The sequence below is a fragment of the Silurus meridionalis genome, chromosome 13 (genome assembly GCF_014805685.1).
Source record: "Silurus meridionalis isolate SWU-2019-XX chromosome 13, ASM1480568v1, whole genome shotgun sequence".
Classification (NCBI taxonomy): Eukaryota; Metazoa; Chordata; class Actinopteri; order Siluriformes; family Siluridae; genus Silurus; species Silurus meridionalis.
Genome location: NC_060896.1, coordinates 3,656,210 through 3,669,783, shown reverse-complemented (window position 1 = coordinate 3,669,783; position 13,574 = coordinate 3,656,210). Strand labels below are relative to the sequence as shown.

The 13,574-nt window shown below is 41.9% G+C and overlaps 1 protein-coding gene across 1 annotated transcript; it reads left to right on the top strand.

The window, feature by feature from the left end:
• The first annotated feature begins 717 nt into the window (after nt 1-717).
• On the top strand, nt 718-10,195 carry LOC124395947 (extracellular calcium-sensing receptor-like). Its single transcript, XM_046864842.1, has 8 exons — nt 718-779; nt 3,316-3,474; nt 3,639-3,924; nt 4,728-5,483; nt 5,575-5,802; nt 6,203-6,326; nt 6,486-7,413; nt 10,006-10,195. The coding sequence occupies exons 1-8, from the start codon at nt 718-720 to the stop codon at nt 10,193-10,195; spliced, it is 2,733 nt and encodes a 910-aa protein (XP_046720798.1).
• The last annotated feature ends 3,379 nt before the right edge of the window (nt 10,196-13,574 follow it).

Genomic DNA, 13,574 nt, shown 5'->3' with positions numbered 1-13,574 from the left:
CTGGCGGCTCCATCCTTAGCGAAACTAGCCTTATAATTATTTCTAAAATTTCGAGAAGTTGTCTAAATTTGTCTAAATTTCTCTAAACTGGCTGTCATTTTGGCTTAATGACCCAGTATCAGACTGTAAATAGTGAGATTAAAAAGCACTTAGAATTCCAGTACCACCACATCCAAGCTGTTGATCATGGCACATAAGCCTGAACTGCACTACTGTGTGAAAAATGAATTATTATAAGTCATTCTGGATAAGGCCATTTGCTATAACACCGTAGATGTGAATGTGCAGCCCACACTTCAGGGTGGCCACAATATTTTTCCAGCATGTTTTTGTTTTGCTTCATGCCTGGCATGAAATGTGGGGCATGTGACATTTTGCCCCAGTGACACCATGCCCAGAGTGGGGAATAAAATAAAATGTGGCATGTTGTTGGCCTGCTCTACTTAGTGTGTAGACCACACTTAACCCATACTTTGGGCTGGCCCACTGGGTCAATGTTATCAGCGTGAAAATCAGGGCAATCTAGGCCTTACACTATGGTGCCCAAGTGGGTTTGCCAACACACAGCTTTGCGTGGTCTTCGGGCATGACATTGTCCCATAGTCAGTCCCACTGGGGGCGCCCACTATATGTAGTGTGAGCATCCCACATTCATCCAATATTTTTGGCTGGCCCACTGGAGCCTTGCCTTGGCTCACACTTGAGCCGCAATTCACAATGGTAATAGGACTCCCAGAAGGCTGCCTGCAGTGTCCCCCCCAATGGGGCATGTTTGCTGGGTAAGATCATCTATGTACTGAGAAGTGCAATTAGTGCTGTTTTCCAAGCACTCAGGGTGAAATATTCAAATCTTTACCCTTAATGAACAAAAGCAGATTGTGGCCATTTTAACCTTCCATACATTAAAGCCCACTTTGTATTAGACTTTACTACTAGACTGTATTTCCCTCAGTGGCTTTGCATGTATCCTTCCTAGAGTTGTAGAGTAGTAAGGTTTTCTATTTTTGTGTACATTTTTTTAAAAATCCTTTTAAACCTTAGCTGAATGCACAATGCTGGATATGGTTCTTGCCAATTGGAATTTAGCAATTTATATTTTTCAATGTATATAAGGGTGTTTAGAGGTTCCATGTTTACATTTTTTTGGGGAATGCAAGCCTGCTGTACATACCCATTTAGCTATTTTCTTTCTTCTAAGAAAAGAAGAGGGCTGGGGATTAATGGGAAGCAAAGAGTTCAGAAGAGATAAAGCCTCAGATTGTCACCTCTCCTGCATAACTGTCTTTAGAATATTCAATGAAAAGCTCCAGTTGTATTCTTCCTGAGGTTGACGAGGTGGGCAACATCAAAACCTTATTATATTCGCTCCTGTCAGAGGCTGATTGCACCTCCTAAAAATATGTCCCTGCTTGAGGTTGACAACATGGCCTCTCAAGTTACATGTGAATACCACCATTACAATGTGTATTTGGGTTTTAACCATCTTTCTTTCCATTAAACACCATCATCATTGACTCAAAGGTAGTGGCCAAATAGTGTACACAGATTGAGCAGGTGTGAAAGATGTGGCTTAAACAAGTTGCACAAAGGTTTGCTGACTGATGTAGTTAACAGTATGAACCCACTGAACAAGTGTGACATAACAAGAATTTCAAATGAAGTGACAAATACCTGAATAGATATGCTGTAAAAGCTTAAGGATATTCTTGGATGATTCCGTGCTTCATTAATGAATTTCATATATTTTATGCCCAGAATGGCTAGCTCTACCAACTTGAGACAGACTAAAAAAAAAGCTCTGCTCCTTGAATGAGCCCTTTGGAGTGGGTTCTGCCACATTACATCCAGGACTTCAATCAACTCAAAATCCCATGTTAAAATGTTACTTTTAAAAGTTACACTATCCTGCTCCAATTTGTCTTTGCACACTGCTAATTCAAATCAAATCCACAGTATTTAATTCGACTTCAAGCATCTACTAATCACAAAGTATCATTCATGTGCAAAGCCTTTTCTTGGTTTTGTTATTCAGTTATTTTTTTATTTTTGTTTTAATTTTTTAATTTTTTTGCTTACTCTGTTTGCTGACCACCAGATCTAATTTATTTGTGTTTTTTATTTGTTTATTTACCTGCTTTTAAAAACAGCACATTGCCTCCACATTTACCACATGAAAAGGAAGTAATTTTTCTTGTTATTGAGGCATGTTGTTATGATGATGTTGTACAGAGATGGTGAAAATATCAGTGAGAACATCTGGTAGCTAGTCTGCACATCCTTTGACCACTCCAGGATGTTAAAAAGATCTACTGTTTTTAACATCCCGGTTTGCCCCTCTCATTGCAAGATTCCTGTGTTGAAGGATTTTAAAAAGAACCAACTTCAGATTTACCTGGTTAAATCTTCAGTGAGAACAAACAGGTTGTGGATTCTAACTGCCCCATACAGCTCACATAGACTGTTGAGATAAATGTTGTAGGACTGCCAAAAAACTCAGATCACGAGCAATAGACACATTTTTATTGAAGACCATAGCTGTGAGGAAAGCAACATCTTAAAATAAGCTTCGTTTTGTTAGTGAGTGAAATGGAGAATGATCACAAGTTGAACTAAAAACATATTTATATCATATTCACATTCATTTAGCAGGTCAGGTGATTTAATTAAGTGCTGAAAGTTGCTGGCAGCCAAGGATACATGGTGCTATTCAAATTATTATTTGGATTATCTCCATGCTTTAAAGGGTGTCTTCCAAAATGTATTATTGTTCAGCTAATGACCTCATAGACATCAAGCTGTCATAAAAAAGGCCTATGAGCATTATCTAATTCTGATCAGTGAACACATACATGAAACACAAAAATGTGAACAGATTGGCCACACAGTTTGACAGCATGCACCAGGCAACAACAGTGGATGTTAATCCAATTCAAAATGTCACATAAAGCACAAATATGCAACCATTTATGCTATAGAATTACTGGCCATTGCATAAAAAGAGATAACATATGGAATAAAAGACTGAATGCATTTCTGAAATGAAAATAGACAAAAAATTTGAAAAAAAATTATTTGTGTACTCATTGTTGACTGAATAAAATGTATAATAAATATACAATTAGAATGTGCAGCTGCCCTTCTTAATGACATCACAAAGCAACCAACCTTCTGATTTGTCCAAACAGAATGGTCATACTCAGAACACCCAGAGTACTTCTATAAATATCTGAAGACTACATCTGTTAAGGATTAATGCCAGCAAAAGCATTGGACAACATTTGTAATGTTATTCCTTGTACTTTTTATTTCTTTTAGCCAGGCAAAAGAAGAAACTTGCCACATTCTAGGAAACCCAGCAGATCCTTTGCTATCTAAAAATGGGGATGTGATGATCGGAGCTATTTTTCCAATACATGGTACACAGGTGCAGTCACTGGCATATACTGAAAAACCTCAACCTATAATCTGCATTAGGTTTGTTGTAGTAACAAATTCTACATTGAAGGTTTATTTTTTGTTTGTTTGTAGAAAATGTGCATTGTATTTTGGCATTGTGTTGTATTTCTTTTAGTATATGATAAATATTTAATTAAATGTTTCTATGCCATAATATATCTTTGATGACTTTGATTATATAGATTTAACCTTAGAGGATTACGACTTGCTCAGACCATGACTTTTGCAATCGATGAAATCAACAGGAGCAACCACCTGCTGCCAAACATCTCAATTGGTTACATGATTTATGACAATTGTGGCTCCAGATTGTTAGGTATGAAGGCAGCCATGGCTCTGATGAATGGCATAGACATAACAGCTAAAGCCTGCTCTGGACAAGCAGCTGCACAAGCCATTATAGGGGAATCAGACTCCACTCCTACTGTGGCACTCACAAAAACTACAGGACCTTTCAATCTACCAGTGGTAAGGATGAATGATTGTAATAATCATTTAAATACATTATTGTAATACTTCAAATGAATGCAAAACTGCGATAAATGAGACAAATCTTTTTTTTTTTTAACCTGTTAGCTTCGACACAGATTTTGGGACTCACAGCTGAAATGCCCAACCTAAATTTAAATGTTCACAGTTCCTGGTAAAAGTGGATTACATACAAAATTTAAATATCTTTAAAAAGAAGACACTTTGAGCTTTACTGTTAATATTGCTCAAAAAGAAAATGCATAAAATAAAGCAATTCTAATAACTATTTTATGAATGTATTGATCATAATATTTCTAAGATAAGTCCTCTCTCTACTCCACTTACTCTATTTAGTTCTTCGATCAATGTTATTATTATTATTATTATTATTATTATTATTTTATAGCCAATATGGTGGTTAAGCGGCTACTATTGCAACCTTACAGCACAGGGTTCAATTGTCTGCTCTTATTAATGTCTGTGAAAAATATTTCTGACCAAAAAATGCAGCCAGGAAGACAGGCGACATTATATATCCCATTTTATGTGAATTGAATGTGATTTCTTTTTAGAACTAACCAGGATAACATATTATAAATGTTTCAATGAATGCTATTACTACATCCAGCTTTATTTTCATGTGCTTACATTAGGAATTATAAGATACATACTACATAAGCATTGCTTTAAATTCATGTTTTCTTTTTGGTGTTGGTAGATTTTTTCCTTTTAAAACAAGTTTTTTTTTTCTTGCTCACAGCAAATAAAAATGCCAAAATGCTGTTTTTTTTTCTCCTCAGATAAGTTATGCTGCCACATGTGAATGCCTGAGTAACAGAAATGAATACCCTGCTTTCTTCAGGACCATAGCGAGTGACTACTACCAGAGTAGAGCACTGGCATATTTGGTGAAGCACTTTGGCTGGTCTTGGGTGGGAGCTGTAAACAGTGATAATGACTATGGCAATAATGGAATGGCCATTTTTCTGAATGCAGCCAAAGAGGAGGGAATTTGTGTTGAGTATGCAGAGAAATTTGATCGGTCAGATCCTGCCAAAATAAATAAAGTAGTTGACATTATTAAGAAAGGCACGGCCAAAGTAATTATTGTATTTCTTGCCTACTTTGACATGAACATTTTAATAGAACAGCTTATTATGAAGAACATCACTGGCTTCCAGATGATTGGTGTTGAAGCATGGATTTCTGCTGTTGATCTGGCAACACAAGCAAGTTACAATGTGTTGGCTGGAGCCATTGGTTTTGATGTGGGAAAATTGAACATTGGTAGTTTTGCTGATTATGCTGTTAACAGATTTTGGCAAACAGCAGTCCCATGCTTACATACAGAGGGAAACAATTTTCAAAGTGAAAACAATTGCAGTAAATATGAAGATATGATTCAGTATAAAAACTACAGTAAGGATATTTCAGAACTGAGATATGCAAACAATGTGTATAATGCAGTTTATGCTGTGGCACATTCTCTACACAGTCTGTTGAAATGCACTGAAAACCAGAGTTGTGAGAAAGACAAAATAATACAACCATGGCAGGTAAAAAAAAAAAAAGAGGGACACAACAGTCTATGTACATGACTGATACTGTCATATAAATTTAAATAATTGTTTTCTTTTCTATTTGAAGGTTGTTACAGCTCTTAAAAAGGTCAATTTTACCACTAAAGTAGGAGAACAGGTTTGGTTTGATAAAACTGGGGCAATGGCTGCAAGGTATGATGTGTTGAACTGGCAGCGAGGGTACAATGGAGAAGTACAGTTTAAAGCAGTGGGTTATTATGATGCCTCTCTGCCAAGTGGACAACAGTTTGTCCTAAATTCTAAAGATATATTATGGGCTGGTGAGAAAAGAGAGGTACATACACTGGGCCTCTGTCATTAATCTTAGATTAAAGTTCTGCATAAATGTTTGTGTATTTACAATTTTTTTATGTAATAAGTTAAAAAGAAAATAATCTTTTGTTTGTGCCTAAATATATATATATATATATATATATATATATATATATATATATTTATTTATTTATTTATTTTTTATAAAATTAATGAAATAGTCAAACATACAAAGATGAAAATCTGCTTATTTATAATCATATTGTAACAGCTCAACAAATTATAGAGAATTTTTTCAAGTTATGAACACAAGCAAAATGAAAAATAAATTGGTAATAACTAGAAAGATTTTTAACCTAATCTTACATTTTTTCCAAAAATGTACTTAATTTTAATATGAAATAATATATTGTTCATGTTAGAAACCAAGGTCTGTGTGCAGTGAAAGCTGTCCTCCAGGAACCAGGAAAGCTGTACAAAAAGGAAAACCTGTCTGCTGTTATGACTGTATACCATGTGCAGAGGGAGAGATCAGTAACCACACAGGTAACTTCAGCATTACCAAGTTTCAACCACAAGTTGCTAATTGTACATTTTGTATTCTTTTTTTATTATTTAGAATTCAATTCCTGAGCAACTGCATTAATAAATAAACTCATGAAAAATAAATTCATCTTAATAACAATACCCATGGTTATTTTGCAGATGCAAATAACTGCGAGCAGTGTCCAGGAGAATATTGGTCTAATGCTGATAAAAATAAATGTGTTTTAAAAGTCATAGAGTTTCTTTCATTTACAGAGCTAATGGGGATAATCCTAGTCATATTCTCTTTGGTTGGAGCTGCATTGACTGTGTTAGTAGCTATTCTTTTTCTAATAAAAAAGGACACTCCTATAGTTAGGGCCAACAACTCTGAGCTGAGCTTCCTGCTGCTCTTCTCACTGACTCTGTGTTTCCTGTGTTCACTTACATTTATTGGGCAGCCCACTCAGTGGTCCTGTATGCTGCGGCACACTGCTTTTGGGATCACATTTGTACTCTGTATCTCCTGTGTTCTGGGGAAAACAGTGGTTGTGTTAATGGCCTTCAGAGCTACACTTCCAGGCAGCAATGTCATGAAATGGTTTGGGCCTCTACAGCAGAGACTCAGTGTACTTGCATTAACTCTCATACAGGTCCTTATTTGTGTGCTTTGGTTAACAATTTCTCCTCCTTTCCCCTACAAAAACATGAACTACTACAAGGAAAAAATCATATTAGAATGTAACTTGGGCTCAGCTATAGGTTTCTGGGCCGTGCTGGGTTATATTGGAGTTCTGGCTTTCTTATGCTTTGTTTTGGCTTTTCTAGCTAGAAAGCTGCCTGATAATTTCAATGAAGCAAAATTCATCACATTCAGTATACTCATATTCTGTGCAGTGTGGATCACCTTTATTCCAGCTTATGTCAGCTCTCCTGGAAAATTCATTGTAGCTGTGGAGATCTTTGCCATTTTAGCCTCCAGTTTTGCTCTGCTGTTCTGTATATTTACTCCTAAATGTTATATTATTCTGTTTAAACCTGAACTAAACACAAAGAAAAATATGATGGGCAAAATGGCATCTAAATCCTTTAAAATATTAATAAAAGAGTTTTAAATATAAAATATGGTACATAATGTAAAATTTTATCAAATAATAATACTTGGAAATCTTACAGCTTATCACATCTTACGTGTTTTTGCATGCTAACTGATTAAACTAATCATTAAAAAAACATTATTGTGTCTTATCTCTGTCCACTTAGTTCCACTGGTGCGAGAGCTGTGGAAGACAGGCAGTGATTTTAGCAATGTAGGCTCCATTCCATGATCTGGCTAGGTGAGGCTTGTGTTTGTGGCACCAGGGTAAGCTGAGCATGAATGAGGCATTGGGTGTCGGGATAACCAAGAAAGTGAGTCATTCTTGGTGCTCTTTGGAGATTGTCATGAGCAGGGTCGTAGTCTGATATGTAGCCTGATGAAGATTGTGCCCTTCTAAAGCATGGACCTGAAGAATGCATAACAGTGCCCTGGTTTTTATGCCCATCTGGCAAACCAGGGCCAGGAATTCAAAATTTGAAACCCCAGATTCTATGAAGACTGCCAGGTCATGGGGCTGATTGCTGATATGGTTTGGCACCCAGTGTGATTTGGAGGACACTGGTAACAGTTGCCCCCTTTGCTTCGAGCCCTGCCTTTTGCCAGGCGTGAGGACACCATGTGTCTGACCTCTTCACAGTAGAGGCAAACGCTTTGTGAGTGGCATCTTTTCTTCCCTGCTGATGACAGATGTCGGGACATGATTTCCATTAGGTAAGGTGAAGACAGAGGTTTAAGAACCAGGTTGCCTAGTGCAATAAGGGCTGAGGACCAATCACAGTCAGAGGTGGCAGTGCAGAATTGGAAGCACAGGAACATCACTGGGGCTCCAGACAACCCAAATGAAAGTGTGATGAACTGGAATAAACCAAACAGAATGAAAAAGGCTATTATTTAGTGAGTCATTGGTGTCATAGGGATCTGCTTATATCTTTCATTTTAAACCATTGCCAAATAAAATAGTGTTGTGTCTAGCTGATCAAGCAGTTTTTAAATGTGAGGCATTATATATGTGTTGAGTTTGGACACTATGTTGACTTTTCAATAATTCACACAGAACCGTATCAACTCATTGCTCTTGGCCACCACTTGGCTGCTCTAATCACTGTAGGTCTTATTGATTACTCCCATGTTAAACACAGTCTTAAGTTTATCCTTAATGTTTGGGTAGTCTGTATTAGCTGCTGTGCACCATAACCCCTGCAGGAGTCTTAATATGGTTCTTTTTAAAGATTGTGATACAAGTTAGAGGTGAAAACACACACAAAAACCTTCTTTGTAATTTAACAGCCTGTGGGGCAGAGAGTGGTAAACTCCGAATGGCCTGCGGGGAGAAGCTCCTCCCCATTATCTCTGTGTTCGCTTTCAGGGAACAAAAGTGTTTCCCTGAACGCAACAAAGAAAAGAGTCCATTGTTGGGATGGCTGAGGTCCTTCATAAAGTTCTTCCTAGCTCTGGTCTGGCACCACGTGCTGTAGATGTCCTGCAGGTTAGGGAGCTCAGTGTGGATGGTACGTTCAGCTGACCGCACCACCTTCTGAAGGGCTCGCCTGTCCTGCATGGTGCTGTTCCCGAACCAGGAAGTGATGCTACCCGTCAGGACGCTCTCAATGGTACAGGTGTAGAAAGTCTTTAGCACCTGAGAGGGTAGTTTAAAGTCCCTTAAGCATCTCAGATGGTACAGTCGCTGCAGGGCCTTCTTCACCAGGGTGTTGGTATGACAGGACCATTAAAGGTTCTGTGTGATGATGAACGTAACCCTAGTTTCCAGAGGGAAACGCAGCATCTTTGGGAATGCCCCTGCGTTGTCCACGCTCTGAACCACGTGAAATCTAGCCAATAGGCAAGCCATGACGTCATAGACAGGCGACGTTGCGTAAACCAGGAATCTACAAAATGGCTGTGCAGTGGTAGCGACATTAGCTTCTGCAAAGAGAGAAGATAAGTGGCGCAGGGATGTTGGAAGTGTGGCAATGGAGACGCATCATCTCATTTCCTCTGGGAACTAGGGTAACGTTCGTAACCTAAAGATGTTCCCCTTCGGGAACTCGAGCTGCGTCGAAACGCTTTGGGAACGAGTGTCCAATCACGCCACACTGACCAGACCCTGCCCAGTGTGTGAGGGCCTCGGCACCTGCACGCAGGACAGAGGAGCCCGGACTGGTTCCAGGTCGAGGCCACAACCCAACAAGGTCAGCAGGGGGGGACCAGCCCGCAGCGTCGCAATGTCCAGGAGTGAACTCCAGCAGACCAGGCCATAGAGGCCGCCACACTCTGGTGGAGCGAGGCCAGACCCCAATCAGAGCGGGGAGACCAGGACTCGTAGCTCGAAGTATGGCATCCACTACCCACCTGCTTAACGTCCGCCCATCGGCCAGGAACCTTTCCTATTAGGGCCACAGCAGACGAACAGCTGCACCGACCGCCTCCAAGGACTCGTCCTTTGGAGACAAGCATCCTAACCCTAGTGCTCGCACTGGACACAGCCGGGCCTGTAACCCCTGGTTGAGGGCTATAAAAAGAGAAGGGCAGAATGCCTGTAACAACACATTGCCTTAGGTACGCACCCATGTCTCATGTATAGAAACACTCTGGCCATGCCAGGGGCAAACTCAGGCGGGACGGGGCAACTGCCAAGTCCCAGACAGGCACTCTGGGTTGTGACCGGGGCCTCAGTCCCTGGGTGCCGCGGAGAAAACGTTTCACCAATGGGTGCCTACCCAGCGACTGCCCTGCAGGCGAGGCGATATATGCCGTGATGGCTAACACGGAACACACCGTGCTCACACCATGATGCAAACAGTCGCCATGGTGCGCCGTACAACCTCCTTGTGGGAAGCACTGGAGTGGAGAAGGGCCCTTACTACAACGGAGGGCCCTTGAGTAGGGATACCAGGTCCGCAAACCACGGCTTGCCCGGACATCGAGGCGCTACCAGAAGGAGACAGACTCCCTACCGGCGTAGCCTCGGCCAAGACCGTCCCATGGCAGCCACTGTCTCGACAGGGCGTCTGCTCTGACATCCATCCGACCACAAGAGGACCTCTCGCGCCAGTTGTTTGCAAGGGGCGGACCCGGAGGCCCCCCTGGTGGTTGATGTACGAGACCACCACAGTAAGGTCCATGCGGACCAACACATGCCAATCTCTCAGGACTGGGAGGTAGTGTTTTAACCACAACAACACTGCCAGCATCTCCAGGCAATCTATGTGCCACGAGAGACGTGCGCCGCTCCACAGACCCTGGGCGGAGTGGCCACTCACGACCGCTCCCCACCCCGTGAGGGAGCGCATCTGTCGTTAGTGTTATGCAATGACAAGGAGTCCCTAAAACGGGGCCCCGGAACAGAACGTAGGGTCCTTCCATGCATCCAAGGCTCAAAGCCACCACTGAGGGGCCCCATGTGGAGGGGGCGAGTGGAATTACACCTGACGCTGCCACCATGAGACCCAGCAGCCTATGGAACTGCCTCACAGTGAGTGGCTGGCCTGCTCCCACCCTCCCAACTGCGGTAAGGATGACTTCAAACCGGGCAGGAGACAACCATGCCCGCAACCTGCAACCTGGCCGAGTCCCACACCACGCCGAGAAAAGTGGTTCTCCACAAAGGAGAAAGTACACTCTACATGGCGTTTCAGTCTAAACCCCAGTACCATGCAGGCAAGAACGACATCTCATCACATGCCAAACTGCCTGGTGCTCTAAACAAGCCAATATCAAACAATTGTAGAAATAATACAAAATGCGGATGCCCTGAAGCCGCAGCGGTACGGGGTGAGAGTCCTAGGCTGAACGGGAGGACCGATATTGGTAAGCTTCGCCCCGAAAGCAACCTCAGGAACCTCCCGTGTGTAGTGAAGGATGGCTCCGTGGGAGCATGCGACCTCCAGATCTAATGTATGACAAATCCGTCCTCGGACTTGATCTGAGACACGACCTCTCTGAACCCGAGCCTCATGAGTGTGTGGTTCAAGGAGTGGAGATCCAGAATGGGATGCAACCCGCCGTCCCTCTTCAGAACAATAAAGTACGGGCTGTAGTAACCTGACTCTCTGACCGAGAAGGAGGGAACGACCTCAACGGCCCGTTTCCTCAGAAGAGCACGCACATCCTGTCCCAGGACCAGAGCCTGCACAGGTCCCACCAGGTTGGGACACAGCCTCCTGAGAGGCAGCCCTTCCGCAGCAATCTTACGGGCGGAATACGGGAGCAAACCACTGGAGGAAACACGACCCGTGGCAGGGCTGGCAGACAGTCCTCCTAAACCCGAATGGCAGGAGCAGCGTACTGCGGCCGTCGAAGCCTCCTGAGAAGCGGTGGATGACCCCCATCCACAACGAACTTGGGGTGTTAACCGCTGGAGGGAGGCTGCGTCCTAAACACCCTGTGGCAGGGCCGACAGACCAGCCTCCCGGCGGTGCCGGGGAGGGACGGGCACCGTAGCATTAAGTGCACACCGCCCTCCAAGATGCAAGCCATCAGGCTTATGCACCACAGCCCATACATTAGAGGTGAGGACGAACCTCAGGTCGTCCCACCTCTCCTCGGGCTCAGAGAGTCGCCAGTGGCCCCTAGGACCTCCCCACGGGAATCGGGTGGCAATGCTCTCTTACCGGGCTATTCCGCTGTGCCTGGACGTACCAGGTACCTGGTACGTACCTGGTACGTACCTGGTGCCTGGACGTACCTGGTGCCTGGACGTACCATTGGAGCGGAGAGGAACTACCATTGAAATGCCACCGCGGTCTCCTGAACCCACCAGCAATCGCCCTTACCCACAGCGTTACCAGGTCAGGCAAGGAGGGGTCACCGTGGCGCTCAGAAGGAAGCTCATACCATCCCCCATAGCAGGCCACCCTGGTATGCCTGCAACACACTCATCGTGTGGAAGCAACCCGCAGCCTGACCTGCCGCGTAGCCCTACCTACCAGGGTAGGCTTTAGGCAGAAAAGGAAGCGGGCACAAACTCCAAGGCTGGCAGCCATTATAAGAGGGCTTGGACAGCTGAGAGGTTCCTCTTTAGTGCAGAGGATGTACAGTTAAAATCTTTATTCGTAAATTTTAAGTGGTCCAGAAAGATGGTGTCAATCTCTATTGTGCAAAGAAGAAGTCATATGTGAACATGATCCAGAAATGCTACCATATACTCTGGGCCAACACTTAATTAAAGTGTACTGAGGCAAAGTGGAAAACTGTTCTGTGGTCAGAAAAATCTCAATTTTTATTTCTTTTTGATACAAAGGAACCAAATTCTCTGGACTAAAATGAAGATGGACTATGTGGCTTGTTATCAGTATAGTTCAAAAAGCCACATCTCTCACAATTGATTCCATCCAGAAAAATCTTTTCCAGGGAAGGCCCTGACAATGTTAACTGAACACTGCATCTATTACAATAGCATGACTTCCTAGTAGAAGAGTCCGGGTGCTAAACTGGCCTTCTACAGTCTAGACATTTAACCATTTGAAAACATTTGGCACATCATTAAACAAAAACACAACAAAGGATACCCAGACTTGTTGAGCAGCTACAATCCTTTATCAAACACATATGGGACAACAATGCTCTTGCAAAACAAAGGCCTCCTCAGTTCCCAAATGTACATGGACCGAAGATGTGATGCTACACAGTGGAAAACATGGCCCTGTTACAGATTTTTGAGACCTATTGCAGCCTTAAATTTTCAAATGACCGTATTTGTTCTTTAAAATTATATATATATATATATATATATATATATATATATATATATATATATATATATATATATATATATAAAAGTAATAGAATACGGATTTATGAAATTTGCAAATGATTGCATTTACATTTTGCATAGTGTCCCATCGTTTTTCGAATTGGGGTTGTATACAAATTACTATGATGGCTTACAATTAAAATAAATAAATTAATACATTAATTAATCAATCAACCAAACAATTAATTAATTAATTAATTAATGCTAATAATAATAATACTAATTGATAATTAGGAATTCAGATTAAAAAAAAATTTTGTTTCATTTATTTACAGTATATAATCTGGATGTCATTGAGGTAAAATCAATTAGTCCCTACTAGTCAGTATTCATGTACTAGAAATATAAAAATACAACATTGTTTACACTATTTGAGAGCAGATGCAGGACCAGCATTCACAAGCCAACCAAAATAGCC

Coding starts and splice junctions, on each gene's coding strand:
- LOC124395947 (XM_046864842.1), top strand. CDS start 718: ATGGTAATAGGACTCCCAGAAGGCTGCCTGCAGTGTCCCCCCCAATGG. Junction 5,484..5,574: donor AAATAATACAACCATGGCAG/GTAAAAAAAAAA, acceptor TTCTATTTGAAG/GTTGTTACAGCTCTTAAAAA. Junction 6,327..6,485: donor AGAGATCAGTAACCACACAG/GTAACTTCAGCA, acceptor GTTATTTTGCAG/ATGCAAATAACTGCGAGCAG.